Raw genomic sequence first — 17,954 nt, 5'->3', positions numbered from 1 at the left:
ATCAGATTGTCTGGCTGAGACAGCAACTGTCTTTGCAAGACCTCAATTTATACCTTGATATCAGCATGGTGTAACAGCCAAAGCTGCAGGGAGCAAACACAATGTACACACACACACACACACACACAATTGACCAATTGCATACAGGACACACTAAAGCACACACAGTTTGCACAGAGATGCATAAAAAAGAGGCTCAAAACCACAGACAGAGACACACACACACACACACACACACATAAATGCAGACAAGAACATATGGCTGCTGACAACAGAGTGGCATTTTACTTGTCAAATTAGCAACATGAAAGAGAGGAAGGAGGAGGGGGTCACAAACACAGAAACAGTCTAAAACCAAGCAAGAGAGACAACAAGGCAGTGAGAAGTGGGAGGAACTGGAATTGAAAACAGCTTGAAGGGTTTTATCATCATTGGAACATAGCAAACTCTGACACACACACACACACACACAGAGAGTATAACACCTACAAATACTTCTTAAAAGTTGCATTATTGGCATGGTTGTCATGTGCTGGATTAATATCCCGAGCAAAAGAAGAGCCTCATTAACTAATGTCCTAATTACTCACATGTACACAAGCACACAAATCCAGCCCAATTACTGCTTCTTCTCCCTACATGCTATGTGTATGCAGTTGTGCATGTTTGTGTCTGTATGAATGTATTTATGAAGGGGGTGCAGTCATACTATTTTATTCATTTGAGATCTGTTGACAGACAAAGTGATGCATTAAATATTTTGCCTTTTCTTCCAGAGAAAAACAACCAGATGTCCCATAGTTCATAAGACATATTTAAATAGTCAAGACATACTAATGATAGAACGTGTATGTGTGTGTGTGTGTGTGTGTGTGTGTGTGTGTGTGTGTGTGTGTGTGTGTGTGTGTGTGTGTTGGGGGTGTTAAACACAAACAAGGTGTGCGAGTGCATGGAATTTTATTTTTCTTTGGACAGATATGTGAGGCCATCAGGATGCTGTGAGCAGCAGACACTGGACAAACATAGTAAAAGTCAGAGTTGTATCAAAACCAGATTCATCTTCTATAACATATCACAGGTGTGGAAATATCTGACTTGATGGATGAACTATATGAACTATATCCCCATTATTTAAGCAGGATGACTACAAAGTCTTCTGTGACATTACAGGACAAGAACAAAGAAAAATATCCTTGTTAGGTTACTATGATCTCAACACATTCTGCTAAATTATTATCACATTCTGCTTCAAAAATGAGGATGTTGTCCAATTCTTCAGATCATTGTGATGTCATCACATTCTGCTACACCATTATGATTTAATTTCATTATGCTAGACCAGTTTAATGTCAACACACTGTAATACATGTAATGGCAACATGCCAACACTTATTGTTTTGTCATTACTGTATATTCTGAAAGACCATTATGAGGTTATAATGTGCAGCTTGGCTGGGGTAAGAGGTGAGCAGTCAAGGGTTCCTCTGGGATACATTACATCGTTCTTAGGTAAAGTAAAGAAAATGAGAGTAACAAGACAATACATCAACAACAACAATTGCAACAGCATTAATAACAATAGTAATAATAATAAATAATAGTAATAATAGCAATAGTAACAAAATGACAAAAAAATGCAATAACATGGTCATAATTATATGAATTAGAAAAAAGGCTTATATTATTTCTAAAACTATCATAATAACTTATATAGTTTTGTTTTATTTTAAATAAATCCTTATATGAAGTAATTTATGTCAACCCTGGATTTCAAGTCCTGTAGACTGATGAAAAAAGTCTCTTGCAGTGAAATGTGTCTCTTGCAAAGAACCTGCTACTGCAAAAATAATTAGGTAACACATGTTGGATGTTTGTGTGTGTGCACACATTGTGTGTGTGTGTGTGTGTGTGTGTGTGTGTGTGTGTGTGAGTGAATGTGTACTGATGTTGATGTGAAAGGAAGAAGAAACATGGCAGCTTCTTTGCAAGAGGCAAGAAGCAGATTCATAGTTTATCCGCACTTCTCACATGCCCAGAACCCCCTTTTACTGTGGTTACATCAACCGTGTGCTTCAGTCACAGAGACTTGGAGAGCCTTCTGCAGGTTCCACTGCATTTTGCTGGCTTCTCTCTGAGGAATGTCTGGAGATTTAGAAAGGCCTCTGGGATTTGTTGACAGGCAGTGATGTTCGAAGTGTGCCTGCAGCCCTGAGCCTAGGCTGGCTGTAGAGTTTGTAATTGGTCAGGAAGAGATGATTGGTTCTTCTTTACATGGGTGGGACCACCAGGCCAGTCATTGCTGCTGAGAGAATAGAATACGCTGTTTGAGTTGCATACAGTACACTGGAACATACACTTGTGTCTGTTATTTGAGTGCATCTAATTTAATGTGTAAGACAGACTTGCGAGAGGAATGTAGGGATTTAATGTGGATGTCCTGTATGTGTGTATATGTGTTTGTGTGTGTGTGTGTGTGTGTGTGTGTTCGTAACAAACAAATTTGTAAGTAAGTGTGCGCTAGACTGTGTGTGTGTGTGCATGCGCGTGTGTGTGTTTGTTTGCGTTGTACACTTGACTATGTATGGCTCCATTCACACCTGGTAGATGATCTTTACTCCCCCCGCACAAGTGCAACGGTGCATTTTTGTAACCACCAAGTGTGCAAGTATTTTGAATTAGGGATAGTCAGGTTATTTGAACGTGCTAAACTTTACCTTATTTTGTTATGCTTTCACTTTATTGAAATCCAAGAGGAGATCCGTAGCCTAAATCAAAGATACACCTTCTCACTACATACACAAAACGTTGCTGTACTGATCTTTGTAGTGATTCCTTTTTTCAGAAACATTAAAATATATCCATCAGCAGTGTTGTGTGTAACGCATTACAAAGTAACGAGTCACAGTAACGTAACTACTTTTTCGAGTAAAAAGTAGTGTAACGCACTACTACTGAAAATTTGGTAACGTAACGTAGTTCCTTTTTTTATATCGGCGCAAAGTTACTTTTCCTAGGGACAGGTTTGACAGCGACGCTGCTTTCTCAACTGTGCTCTTGCGCAATAGGCACAAGCTCCACACGGTACCCCAGCCTAATGTGAGCTATTGGCATGTTATGCAGGGGATAACGATTGAGTAGATAGTTTAAAATCCGCCCAGGATGCATTTCTGTTCACATTACTATCCAATCAAATGCGTTCCTGACCATCTAATGACCGGACCTCGTCTGTGGATTGAGGGCGTTCACGCTTGGCATTATAGGCATGAAATGGCCAAGATCGGATCTTTCTGCCTCTGTCTCTATGTGTGTGTGCTTGACTAGGTGTCTACAGCATGTAGTGTCTGTGCTTGTCTGTATGTGGCTACGTGTGCATTTGTTTGTGTGCACTTGGCTATGCGAGTATGTTACCTCTGAAGCTGTTGCCAGAGCTGGGGCAAACAGGGGAGGGTGACCCCTGGGGGCGGAGGACCGGCGCAAACGCGCTCTTCTGTTTGGCTGAGGAGGAAGAGGTGGGGAAAGAGGAGAACGGCAGCAGAGAGGAGGACGAGCCCGACCCGGGGACTGGACTAGATGGCATCACTGTGACATGGGGGGGGGGGGGGGGGGTACAATTAGAAAAGATGATAAAAGACTGGGATTATAAAAATCCTAGCCTGGCTCATTTTCATTTCACTGAGATAACTAGTCTGGCCCCTCACAATACACAAACTTTTCCCTCAGCCACCAGGATCACGGGCCAATCAGTGATGAAACGGGATGGCAATAGTTTCGAAATCAAAAGTGGCTGTGGTACAGCCGCACAACAGTAGTAGCAACACCTTCAAACATTAAAAAAGTTGCATTTGGAAGAATGTGTAAATTTATACAGCAAAGGTAAATACTTTGTTTCTTGCCTGCCGATGCGGTTTATATCTCATATTTTTATATCTCAAAATGTGCCAGTCCATGCTTGACACAACATTTAGTTGATGTGACATAAGAGATATAGATCAGCCATTGCCATGGGTGAAGTCATATCAATACCATATCATATCATATCTTGAATTTCCCCTTGGGGATCAATAAAGTATCTATCTATCTATCTACCTATAGCTTGATAGTTGATAACAGTTAACAAGTCATATCAGCTGATACTGAGATTAAGCTGATATAACAGTGCATCCCTAAAAAGCACAGCAGTATAGTGTGGGACACAAACAGAGAAACACTGAAAAGTGCAGAGTTAGAGACAGTGACAGAGAGGGCAAGATAAACATATATAATGAGAGAGAGAGAGAGAGAGAGACAGAACATGGAATGAAAAGTAGAATACTTACTGCCATAAGGGGAAGCTGATGGAGAGGCGTTACTGAACCCTGGCGACCCTGGTACTCCCAGGCTGCTCATGGGCACGGCACTGTAGCCACCACCCATCCCCCCGCTGGCATACCCTGACTGCTGGGGCGTGGAAGCAGAGGGGTACCCTCGTGGAGAGAGGCTACTGGAGTTACGCATGTAGCCTGTGGAGTGGCAGAAGATGGCATGGAAAAAGAATTACGGTATTGACCTCTAAAAACTATTACATTTTACATTACTGTTCCTTTTACATTTTACATTACTGTTCCTGCATGTATATGCAAGTATATATTGACTGGCTTTACAGTTTCTTTGGGTGACAGTGAAAAATAAAGAAATCCTACAATATCAGAAGTACATCAGAATTGAGCATTGCATGTGTCATTCATTCTGATGTGATTCTGATATTGTATTTGATGGTGTGTGTGCGCCAGTTGTATATTGCATATGTTATGTGTGTTGTAGGGGTGTCTTTCTGTGTGTGTGTGTGTGTGTGTGTGTGTGTGTGTGTGTGTGTGTGTGTGTGGCGCGTGTGTGTGTGTGCCTTTCTGTGTGTGTGTGCGTGTGTTTGCTATGTGGATATCAATGTCTCCCCTCACCCTGGCTGGCGCTCTGTGGTTCAGGTACACTGAGGCCCAGCTGAGGCGGCGGGTAGGAGCTGATGCCCATCACACTGCCATGGGCGGGCGAGGAGGGCAGAGCCTGGAGCTGACTGTGAGGTCGCGGAACGCTGTAGAGAGCCTCCGCTATGTCCGCAGCCCGCTTCAGCAGCATGTCCTACACACACACACACACACACACACACATACAGAGATATGTCAGACATTATGAAGACAACATGCAGTAAAGTGTGAGTGTCTCAAGTGGCTGGAGGAGGTGTGTGATGACATTTTACACAACACAACCACAACACTGTAACATGCAAACTGAAGTTGATCAGCAGTACCTGATTGCTGTGGGGATTCCCGTACAGTGCCTCCACGAGATCTGCTGCTCTCTTCAACAACATCTCCTACACACAGAGGAATCAAATCAGTGTGTGCAGATATAGTATGCGTATGCATGTGCCTGTGTTTGTGTGTACCGTATGTTTGTTGACAAAAGCAGAAGAGAGTGGATGTTAAAGGGGTGGTTCAGGATTTTGGACATTTACATCGATTGTCTGGCGTTATAATTTATTTGCCTCGGGTGTACTTTGGAGTGGGTAAGACTGTTTTTAGTGGCAGGCTAACACATACTGATGACTTGCGCTAGCCTAGCAACTGCGAACTCTGCAACTAGAAGGACTGGATGAAACGTGTTGAAAACGGTCCCCACTAATAAATATCACACTTGCTAACTTGGAAATGAGGTCCTATGTCCAAAATCCTGAACCACTCCTTTAAGTACAAGGATGTGAATCTCTGTATGTTGCATTCACCTTTGCTAGTTTGTCTGGGTCTCCTGGGTGTCTTGGAATTACTTTCTGAAGCCTCTGGAAGCCATAGTCTATGGTGGGCTCATTCAGTGCTGTATGAACACACATAATACACACACAAGGATTAACCAACACATTTCTCACATAGATAGATAGATAGATAGATAGATACTTTATTGATCCCCAGGGGAAATTCAAGGTCTCAGCAGCAGCATACATACAACACAAACACATTCTTTAACAGCAGAAAGAGTAATTAAAGTATTAATTAAATTAAATTAAATTAAATTAAATACACATGGTTATTAATACTAATAAACATGTGACCATGCTTGTGTCTCTCCACAGGACAGACTGAGAGAGGGGGTAGTAGTACCTGTGTAAATGAAGCGTCCTGGTGCTCCTTTGCAGAACTGCTTTGACTTGTAGGACAGTGTGACCTCCACGACCCCAGGGATGTGGCGGGGAGGCGTCTGCACCCGGATGGCGTGAGGAGTGATGAGCTGAGAGAGAGAGGAGAAATACAGACACTGTAAGTCAGCTTGTAAAACAAACTTGGGGTAGAGTTCTCTGACTAAAAGCGAACCATTCAGGTATAAATAACATAATCATTTTTGTACACTCCTATTCTATATCATATTTGAAGAAAATCCTTAAACTTCACTGCAGTCAGCAAATACTAATAAACATGAGCTCAACATGTTTAATAAACGGGCTGAGCATTGTATAGTTCCGTGTAGTGATATGATCTGTGTTACAGTAGTATGACCATGTGATTCCTTACAGTGTGGCCTCAGGATTGATGTTGTTGGATGGTGTCAATGATTGGGTAAATGCAGTGGAGGGTTGGGTCAGTGTGGGGTCAGATGAAGTGTAGTAGTTGTACGAGATCTGAACATCACTCCCTACCTCACTCCACACCAGCATGCTGCCAAACACCACCTGCAGGCCGTCAAAGAAGTTCTCCCCAATTACGATCACCATAGCACCACCTGTAGTCCAGCCTTCACTTGGACTGATGGCCTTTATACAGGGTGTTGCTGCTGGGAAAAGAGACAGTGAGAGGAAAAAAGTAAGGTCAATGAGCAGACGAATCATATCACTTGAAAATGTCAAAAGTGTGGCTATGGAGTTATACTTTCTTCCTATGAACTGGGCTACAAGCAACAATCTCCAGTTAATGCTGCTGGTAGAGGTCACTGTAAAGATCTTACAGATTAAATGTGCTGGTCAAAGAGGGCGATTAAGGCTTCCTGAGGCCTCTGAACTCACCGTACTCCATGCTGTTCTCCATCGATTCAGATGGATCCATCCTCCGCGTGCGGCGACCATGTTTGGAGTTGTTGTGCACAAACATGTTGTCTGAGATGGCCAGGACTGGCCCGTCTACATCCACAGTACTGGAGAGCACCACCTGGAACAGATAGAGATGAATGAGATGAGTTGAGAGCACTGAATAGGTGTGAGTGAGTGTGTGTGTGTGTGTGTGTGTGTGTGTGTGTGTGTGTGTGTGTGTGTGCCGGTGTATGTGTGTGAGTGTGTGTGTGTGTATGTGAGTGTGCTTGTGTGTGTGAGTGTATGTGTGTGTGTGTGTGTGTGTGTGTGTGTGTGTGTGTGTGTGAGTGTGTGTGTGTGAGTGTGTGTGTGTGTGAGTGTGTGTGTGTGTGTGTGAGTGTGTGTGTGAGTGTGTGTGTGAGTGTGTGTGTGAGTGGGAGTGTGTGTGTGTGTGTGTGGAGTGAGTGAGTGAGTGAGTGAGTGAGTGTGTGTGTGTGTGTGTGTGTGAGTGTGTGTGAGGAGTGAGTGAGTGAGTGAGTGTGTGTGTGTGTGTGTGTGTGTGTGTGTGTGTGAGTGTGTGTGTGTGTGTGTGTGTGTGTGTGTGTGTGTGTGAGTGTGAAGGTGAAAACCTCCCAGTTTCCGTTTTCTCTCCCTTTTCCCATTCTGTACATCTGCACATTCTGTCTGACAGCTCACATATGGGGAGGATCTATGCATCTCCGACAGAGAGAGGAGCTGATATATGTGTGTGTGTGTGTGTGTGTGTGTGTGTGTGTGTGTGTGTGTGTGTGTGTGTGTGTGTGTGTGTGTGTGTGTGTGTGTGTGTGTGTGTGTGTGTGTGTGGGAGAGAGGAAATGTGTGTGTGTGCACATGTGTGCATGTTTGTGTGCATGCAATGTACAGTACAACATTGAAACTAGAGACCAAAAACACTGCAAACAGTTTGTAAAACACCATCTATTTGTGAATGCACTTGTGCCCAGCTGTGTGTGTTTCAGTGTCTGTAGCACAAGTGTGTGTGTGTCCATGCATACACGTGGGTAAATAGATGTAAATCATTAGAGCAGCAGGCTCCTGTCCTTGGCCTGCAGGAGGTGAGAGCCTCAGAGGGAGAAAGGGAGAGAGAGAAAAAGAGAGAGAGAGAGGGAGGGAGGGAGCGGAAGCAGGGAGAGGAAGGAGGGAGAGGGGGATGCCAGACAGAGCCCCTGGTGGAGGGAGACAGCAGCAGGAAGTGAGGCGGGAGTGTCCCCTGTGAGCACTTCCTGGGTCACAGAGCCTGACCTTCCCATCTGGAGCCAATCACTCAACTCCTGGCAACACACATTCAGACACACACACACACACATGCACCCACACTATTCCTGTCAACTTTCTGAAACACCTCAGCTGACTTCCTGCTCCCTATATCCATTTTCTCCTTCATCTCTCCATCTCTCACTAAAACTAGACATGTCAATATGATGCATTACACATCCACACATACACACACACACACACACACATACGTACACATGCACACACACACACATACATATTGACTCCATACCTGAAATCTTCGCATATCGCGGGGGTTTCCTGCCGTCTTCAGACAATTCTGGTTGCATTTTAAGAAGAACTTCAAGAAGAACCTGAGAGAGATTCACAGGTAGAGAGGAACAGAACAGATGAGAACGTCTTTCCAGAACAGTGTGCATTGTCCCCTATAAAACACAGAGATCTCAGTATTCATCTACACAAAAAGCAGCAACATCAGAGACAACTGCAGCTGCTGGGAATATGCCCTTCAAACATTACTGCTGCCTTTCAATGTATTTTCTCTCGCCTCTCTACCTATGTGTGTGTGTGTGTGTGTGTGTGTGTGTGTGTGTGAGAGAGAGAAAGAGAGAGAGAGAGAGAGAGAGAGAGAGAGAGAGATGTGGGTGTTTCTGCTTGTAGTACTGTACTCATGAAGTCTACTATAGGCTATAATATATACAGTACTATTGCTTATAGTGTGTTTGTGTGTGTGTGTGTGAGAGAGAGAGAGAGAGAGTTGTATCTTTGTGTGTATTTCTCTGCATCTTTCCTGAACAGAGAAGTGAAGACATGAGAGAAGACCCATGGGGACCACGCTATCCCACAATACCTTGCCCAGGCCCCTTGGGAGGTGCACAGAAGAGAGGACAGCCTGAGCTCACACTCACCAAGAAAGATGCTGTTTCCATGGTGTGTGTGTGTGTGTGTGTGTGTGTGTGTGTGTGTCCATGTGTGTGTGCCTGTGTGTGTGTGCCTGTGTGTGTGTGTGTGTGTGTGTACTGTGTACATATGTATGTGTGTACATACCTCATCCTTATTCAGTGCTATGTTTATACCCTCAGTGTGTGAGTGCATGTAAAAGCGTACTCTTGTTGGTGGGTGTGGGTGTTTGTGTGTGTGTGTGAGGGTCGTGAGGCGTTTTAGATCGCCTCCCACATATGAACAGATGTGGCCACATATAAAAGCAGTAAGAAGAGAGAGAAGAGAAGAGGAGAGGAGAGGAGAGGAGAGACGGGGGAAGGGGATGTTGGGGAGAAGAAGAGAGAGATAGAGGGGGAGAGGAGAAGAGAGATAGAGGGGGAGTGGGGGAAGAGAGGATGAGGGAGAGTCCCTGGAGTACTCGGTCCGGCAGTGGGGCCCGCTGCTATGGCAACCCAGCACTGCCGCAATCCCAAAGTCCCCAGTGCAAAGAGGGAGAGAGAGAGAAAGAGTGAGAGAAAGAGGGAGAGAAAGAGTGAGAGAAAGCACGAGGGAAAGAAGAGGTGGAAGGAATGAATGCAGTCATGGGGAACACATTCCAACGGAAAGAGAGAGGAGAGAAAGAGAGGGGGAATGAGAGGACTGAGAAGAGGTTGAACTGAAAACTTTGAAAAGAGGAGTTCAGGGGGCAGGGGACGGTGAGGGGAGAGTGACTAAGAGAGAGAGACAGAGCTCAGAGGCAGAGTGAGTGAACAGAGGAAGTGGAATTGGTTAGCATTAGGAGAATGTGAGTGTGTGTGTGTGTGTGTGTGTGTGTGTGTGTGTGTGTGTGTGTGTGTGTGTGTGTGTGTGTGTGTGTGTTGTGTGACAGTGAGACCGTATGAATGTGATGTGTATGAGTGTGAGAACTTGACCTTCTACTGCAGATGCTCCATAGAGAGCTCTAATCTCTGCCCCATATCTGAGCTAACATGAGAAACATGAGAAACAGACACACACACACACTCACACACACTAGTGATCTTTTCATGTTTTATAAAGCACTTTCAAATGTGTCTTTCTATAGTTCACAATGAATTAAAAGAATCTTTCTACTCTTCCTCTCTCTATCTCTCTCTCACATAGACACTCACTATCTCTCTCTCTCACACACGTTCTCTCTCCTCACTTCATCTCTGTGGGAGCTGGTTTAGCTTTAGGAGGATCAATATTGTTGTTGGCAACAAGAGGTTGTGATTTATCAGCATGAGAAGACCTCTGCACTCAGACCCTGTGTGTGTGTGTGTGTGTGTGTGTGTGTGTGTTGGAAATGTTCTCTCTTTCTCTCCATGTCATTCTATCTGTCTTTATCCGACTGTTCACTTTCCAGGTATCTTAGTAGCTTCTCATTTTCCCATTTTCTGCTTCTGTTATATTTGTGCATTCTATTGTATTATAAATGTGTAATAGGACATGAATAACCATGTTATAACATTTCAGCAGGTCAGTTCAGTTTGGCTGTCCCCTGTCCTAGACTAATGTAGTTTGTGTTTTCGGCGTCGTCTGCAATCATAATTCACCAGCATACACATGCATGCCCACATATATGCGCACGCACACACGCACACACAGAGAGAGAGGTGTGTGTGTGGGGGTAAGAGTACAGAAAGAATGAGGAAAAAGTGTAAGACAAAAAGATGTGGAAGAATAAAAGGGAAACTAGAGGAGAAAGTGGTAAAATGAGCAAAAGTGTGATGCTAACATTGGCCAGCATTAGCATGCATTAGTTGCTTCCTCCGACCCACTTAGCATGCAAATCTCCCGACCACAGCACACACACACCTTCTGCCTCACACACACTCACTGCATTATAATTAGACCAATCTTGCATAATTAATTAGGATGCCTGGACCCCCTCCTCCCCAACACCTCCTCACACCCACCCCACACTCTCATCTACTGCGGTCTGGGGAAAGTTTTAATATCCAGCCTGTTTGTTCATCAGGGTGATATTTACAGAAAAAGGTGTGTGTCTGTGCGGCTCTGTGTCTGTGTATGTATGTGTGTGTGTGTGTGTGTGTGTGTGTGTGTGTGTGTGTTTGCATGAGTGTGTTTCTGTGTGTGTATGAAAGAGTCAATGCATATGCATACAGGCATGTTTTTGTGTGTATGCTCTGTCTGAGTTTGTATGGGTCTATCAAATGGTGTTTGGACCCATAAAAAAATCATATACAGTTTTGTCTCAGATAGGTGTATGAGGGCAGATGTTTTGGATTATGCTTTTATTAATGGCAAAATAACTTAAATTCATTAATCTAAAATGCACACAAATGTGTTAATTCACATTCAGACACACATCTGTCTGTTTTCTTTTTCATCTGAGAACTGCTGCTGTCTCTCTGTCTTCCTTCTGAAAAGACTGGCAGGACACACAAATAGAAAGAAGGCCAGGACTGAAGCCTGGGGATCGATTAACACGCCTGCCCAGTGGGAAGCCCCCATTCCAGGCCTCCCAGTTAAGCCCACCTGCCTTCACAGCCGTGGCCCGACAGAAGTTCTCAGCAGGCGCACTGCTACTGCTTGACACACACGCTTTAACTGACACACACTCGCACACACATGCACACTCACACACACACAAATGTTATAGCTGATAGCTCTTTTAAACGCAGACACCTGACTACAAGAGAAAATTCATCTAAGTCACATTTCATGTATAAGCGCAAGTGCTCTCTCTCTCTCTCTCTCTCTCTCACACACACACACACACACACACACACACACACACACACACACACACACACACACACACACAAACACACACACAATAAAGCAAACAAATCACATACACACTCCACACTCACAGTAAAGGAAACAAATGCATGTGTACAGTAGTGCACACATGTGACACATCAATCCACAAACACCCTCACACACAAGTACACATAAGTGCATCCACTCATGAGTGACGACTCACCGCAAGCTGTCAATCACTGCTTGCTGGTATTGTTGCCTGGAGACAAAAGCAAAGTTTCTCTCTCTCTATCTATCTATCTATCTATCTATCTATCTATCTATATTTCATTGCCTCTCATTTTCAACTACAGCAACTTCCAACTAAAACTTTTCAACAGCTGATTACAGTAATAGCTTTAATACCTTAATCACGACTAAATAAAAATTACCATGAAAAAGATGAGTCTGTGTGTGTGAGCTTGTAGTCCATCTAAGTGTGTCAGAATAAGAGCGAACTATTATGGAAAGACTGCGGAGGAGAGAGAGGATTTTGTGTTGTGACAGTTGAGTGACAGAAAGTGAGCCCATTTACGTTTGGACCACAGGCAGAGAGAAAGAGAGAGGGAAGGGAGAGAGAGAAAGAGAGAGAGAGAGAATGTTGATATTCTATATTCAGGGCCATCACTCATCAGGTCCCCCCTCCTTACAAAAACAAAACAGTCTTGACAAGGAGGGGGGATTAGGAAACCAGATGTATGGCATTACAACACACACACACAGACACACGCACGCCGCACACACACACACACACACACACACACACGCACACACACACTATCACAAATGCATGTTGTCACACAGGATACAGAAAATGATGTACAATCACATCTTAAATTTGTACCAAATAACTGTTATAAATTGATAGAATGATTCCTGAAAGCAGGTTACTGATTTTGAGTTTGAACAAGCTGTGATTCCAGTTTAACACACAATGCACTCTGCCGTTGAGTTTTTATGCATGTGTGTTTTGCATGCTGCTATCACTATGGACAAAGAGCCAAGTGGTCACATGTCCAAAAATGATGACTAGTTTTTAAGGATGTGTTTCTTTCAGCGAGACAGCAGTTGTTGATGAAGGGCATTTCTCTCTCTAGACCAAACCAGCAGAGTAAACACAGTGTTGGAGGATGTGAATAAGCCAACCAGCAAAGCAGCTCTAAGAAGCCTTCTCTCATGTTCTCAAAATGGCTTATACCGGTAGGTTCTTTTAAGAATTACCACTAAGTAGTATTCATAGATGGTGTATTGTTCCCTGACAAGTATTGTCAACTACTGTGGTTTATTGCTGTTTGATAAAGTAAACACTGCTCTTGGGGTGAAAGTTGATGTAAAAACTCTAATAAGTGTTGCGAACCTCATCACTTCATTCACACATGTCATTACAGCTACATGACTGCAGTGTTCACTAATGAATACTGTTAAACTACTGATGCCCATGACAAAATGACATGCCTATTTCTAAAATTCCCTATCTACCAAATACTAGTCCCATAAGACAAACGGTTCCCCACTCTTATAGTCCCCTCCTAGTAGTGGTTTGACATACTGTTTTCCATTTGCTTTCTGACATAAGCATAAGGACAGCACCTTTTACAGTAGCTGGCCTGAGTGATGGTCAAAACAGGGGTGAATGTTTAGAGTGTGTGTATGTGTGTGTGTGTGTGTGTGTGTGTGTGTGTGTGTGTGTGTGTGTGTGTGTGCGTGTGTGTGCGTGTCTGAGGGGTTGATGAATCCCACGGGGGTCTCTGGCTCCATGGCAGACGTGGGGCAGACTGGGCTCAGGGGTTAACACCCTCAGTGGCCAACCTTTGACCCCGCTAATAGGGCACAGGGGGCATGGCGTAAACCCACAGCCCGCTGCTACATACCACAGGGAGACCTTTCACACACACTCACACAAACACACAGCTATTCATTTACATACACACACACACACACACACACACACACACACACACACACACACACACACACACACACATATTCCACACAAAGTTAATTTACTCCTGCATCCACAGCCTCCCCTCTAAATCAACCTGCACACTATAACTAATCACACACACAAATACCGACAGTCCGTGCATAATCCATTAAAAGGGTGAGAAGCAAGAGTTCCAGAGGTGTATTTGGGTTTGCATGTGTGTATGCATGTAATTGCATATGCTTCCTTCAACACACACACACACACACACACACACACACACACACACACACACACACAAACTACAAATACCCCAGTCCAAAAACTGTCAAAACCCAATACACAACAGTACACACGGATCAGAAAAGAGAGAGAGAGAGAGAGAGAGAGAGAGAGATGTCTGTTTAATTAGCCAGTAATGATGGGATCTGACAAACAACATCTGTTTCTTCACAAGACAGGGGGAGATGAGAGAGAGGGAAAAGGACAGAGGGATACAGGAAGAGCAGAGAGAGAGAGAGAGAGAGAGAGAGAGAGAGGGAGAGAGAGAGAGAGAGAGAGAGAGAGAGAGAGAGAGTGACTGAGCCCTAAATAGAAGCTGTCAGACGAGGAATTGGTTGATTGAAGATATGAGGAGAGAAGAATTTCTACAATCTTTTGAGAAATATTGGGAGAGCGGCTGAAGGACAACGACAGATCGATACATACATGGATACATAGACCGATACATCCATACATACACACACACACACATACATCCATACATACAAACATATATACATACATACATACACTGATACATAGATTCATAGAGCAAGAGAGGAACATCTATAGTCAGGAGGTGTGATGAGAAAAAAGGAGAGAGAGAGAGTGGATGAGAATGTGTGAAGTTATAGGTATGGAATCATTCAGGGGCTCAGGGCGCTGAAATTTACTGTCCGTGTCTAACACAAAGCATGTGCCAGGGCGAGCGAGGGAGCGAGAGAGAGGAAGAGGAATGAGGGAAAGAAGAGGGGATAGAGGGAAAGAAGACGGATGGAAGCTGGGGGCAGGCAGCTCAGCAGGCCTGCTGGGAGGCTGTCAACATCCACATCAACCTTGCCCTAACACACACACACACACACACACACACACACACACACACACACACACACACACACACACACACACACACACACACACAGACACACACACACACACACACACACACACACACACACACACACACACACACACACACACACACACACACACACACACACACACACACACACAACACACACACACACACACACACACACACACACCACAGACACACACTCAAACACACGGACATCAACCCCGCTCTAACCTCCCTCAACACACATATACCAGCTCTACTGTAGTGAAACAGACAAATGCACGCTTCAACTAAAGAGAAAAGTAGCCCACCCATACAATGGACAATTCCCCAGATTTTCCATCAATCACAGAGTTCCACATAGCTTTAGATGTGTCTGAAACAGGATGGAATGCATTCTTACTAAATTGGACTATGATGTATGAGTGTTGCTAAGACTACACACACAGATATATGTGCATGCACACATACATGTACAAACACACACACACAACTATGCGCACAAGTGTAGTGAAGAATGTATAAGTATAAGTAAGTATATATACTTTTTTGATCCCGTGAGGGAAATTTGGTCTCTGCATTTAACCCAATCGGTGAATTAGTGAAACACAAACAGCACACAGTGAGGTGAAGCACACACTAATCCCGGCGCAGTGAGCTGCCTGCTACTACAGCGGCGCTCGGGGAGCAGTGAGGGGTTAGGTGCCTTGATCAAGGGCACTTCAGCCGCGGCCCACTGGTCGGGGCTCAAACCGGCAACCCTCCGGTTACAAGTCCAGAGTGCTAACCAGTGGTCCACGGCTGCCCATGTGTGAATGGTTCTGGGTGTAGACACGGAAAAGAGGCAGATGGAGAGAATAAGAAGGAGTGAGGGAAGAGGGGGAGGAATGGAGGAGAGGAGAAATGAGTAAGGAGACCAAGTGAAGGAGACAGAAGAAGAGGAAGAGGAGATTCCTTTCAGATTCCTCACACACAGACAAACAAACAAGCAAGAGTGTGGTACCCGCCAGGGGGCATCATTAAATCATTAGTGAAATTTAACACCCCAGTAACCACCCCCTCCTAGTACACACACACACACACACACACACACACACACACACACACACACACACACCATTCCTAGCCACACCACCTTTACACCAATATACACACATGCATACAAACACTCAAGTACACCAACACACAGAGAGAAACACACACACACACACACACACACACACACACCCAACATGTGTGCAGTCACACAGACCAGATCTTGCTTGTAATCTAATACCTTGGTCATTCAACTGACCAACCCCCTGACACACACACACACATTAGCTCATTAGCACTTCATTTCCATTTCCTGAGAAAACATCCTTCTTGTGTGTGTGTGTGTTTGTAGAGAGTAAGACGGAAGAAAAAAAATATAAGGAATGAATTGCTGAGCATGAAATCAGAGGCCAGTTGTGCCAGCAGGACATAACTAATAGTAACTGACCTAAGAAATTGTAGCAATGGCCAAGATGTCCCAGACTTGCATAATACCAAACTTTGCCAGTACAAATCACATTCACCTGTTCTGTGATATCTATCATTTGAATGAATAAGCTGTGAGTTGGCCATGTTACTTCTGATCTTAGTTCATATTAACTTTATCTCAAACTCTTGGACATGTACAAGACTAGCTTAAGGCTAAGCTTAAGCCCTAGATCACTCATCATTTAAAAAAAAAATATTCTAAGACTTACACAAACAAAGGAAAACGAGACACACATTCACATACTTCGGGGAACGATAAAGAATGCACCCCTTGCCTTTATTTGCTGTGTGTCTGATACTGCCAACAGTTTCATGCTCTTTTCCACAGACAGACCTCATTTTTGTTATCCCTTGGGCTCGCTTGCAGTGCATGAGATGGTGTTATCTGTGAGTGTGTGTGTGTGTGTGTGTGTGTGTGTGTGTGTGTGTGTGTCTGTCTGTCTGTCTGTCTGCGATAATGTACTGTACACATATGGAGCAAGTCCACCACTGTAGTACTGAGCACTAACACCAACACACACACACACACGATGTGAGTAGTCCAGAGCCTTCTTAATGCTGCATCATTCATCAGGTCCCTTAAGCTGTGCCTGCATGTTTCCAGCTGTTTCCCTGAACATCCTTGGCTAAGGCACACTTTCTCATGAGCTTAGTCTGGATGACTCTTGGCTATAGGCCTACCTTAACACAGTTCTCAGATAAAACATTCTGCATTATAAAAAGTTGTCTTGGTGTCTCAAAATATGCACCAACTTTGATGTAAGTTCAAGATGTGTTGCATAACAAAAAACTATAGGCATAAATTAATTGGCTGTTAAAGGGATATTCCACCATTTGGGGAATTACACTTATTTTCCACCTCCCCTTGAGTTAAACAATTGATTTTTACCTTTCCCCAGTTCATCCAGCCGTTCTCTGAGTCTGGCAATACCAGTTTTAGCTCCAGCCTAGCATAGATCATTGAATTGAATTAGACCATTAGCTTCTCACCTGCTAGCATCACGTTTAAAAGTGACTAAGATTTCCGGTAATTTTCCTATTGAAAACTTGTCTCCTCTCAAGTTAGAAAGTGTAATAAGACCAATGGGAAATGAAACGTGGCAATTTTCTAGGCTGATTTGACATGGAACTATACTCTCAGAGATAATAATCAAGCAACACCATGGGCAAAGCAGCACAATATCATGCAGCACCTGAAAATAGTCCCCATAGGCTAACTTCCAGCAACAAGGTTGAGCGGCAGCAGACGAATGGTCTAATCTGATTCAATGATCTATGCTAGGCTGGAGCTAAAAGTGGTATCGCCAGACTCAGAACGGCTGGATGAACTGGAGAAAGGTAAAAATCAATTGTTTAACTCAAGGGGAGGTGGA

At 44.0% G+C, this 17,954-nt stretch overlaps 1 protein-coding gene and 1 long non-coding RNA gene across 8 annotated transcripts in view; one reads left to right on the top strand and one right to left on the bottom strand.

The window, feature by feature from the left end:
- Positions 1-1,426: 1,426 nt before the first annotated feature.
- Positions 1,427-17,954, bottom strand: part of ebf2 (EBF transcription factor 2) — a 26,264-nt gene continuing 9,736 nt past the window's right edge. For 2 of the 7 annotated variants that reach the window (XM_048244155.1, XM_048244159.1), the window contains exons 7-16: positions 8,574-8,655; positions 7,025-7,166; positions 6,662-6,795; positions 6,129-6,255; positions 5,756-5,844; positions 5,282-5,347; positions 4,935-5,112; positions 4,317-4,499; positions 3,409-3,579; positions 1,427-2,302 (exon numbers count right to left, since the gene is read on the bottom strand). In XM_048244155.1, the coding sequence (XP_048100112.1) occupies positions 2,268-2,302; positions 3,409-3,579; positions 4,317-4,499; positions 4,935-5,112; positions 5,282-5,347; positions 5,756-5,844; positions 6,129-6,255; positions 6,662-6,795; positions 7,025-7,166; positions 8,574-8,655 (1,207 nt within the window). In that variant the 3' untranslated portion in view covers positions 1,427-2,267. The remainder of the gene's footprint in view (positions 2,303-3,408; positions 3,580-4,316; positions 4,500-4,934; positions 5,113-5,281; positions 5,348-5,755; positions 5,845-6,128; positions 6,256-6,661; positions 6,796-7,024; positions 7,167-8,573; positions 8,656-17,954) is intronic. The other 5 variants (XM_048244157.1, XM_048244160.1, XM_048244158.1 and 2 more) reach the window with 3 other exon arrangements.
- Positions 8,611-11,915, top strand: LOC125295034. Its single transcript, XR_007193621.1, has 2 exons — positions 8,611-9,232; positions 11,639-11,915. It is a non-coding gene; the product is annotated as an uncharacterized LOC125295034 (long non-coding RNA).

The sequence above is a fragment of the Alosa alosa genome, chromosome 5 (assembly GCF_017589495.1).
Source record: "Alosa alosa isolate M-15738 ecotype Scorff River chromosome 5, AALO_Geno_1.1, whole genome shotgun sequence".
NCBI lineage: Eukaryota > Metazoa > Chordata > Actinopteri > Clupeiformes > Clupeidae > Alosa > Alosa alosa.
This window is presented reverse-complemented; position numbering and strand designations above follow the sequence as displayed.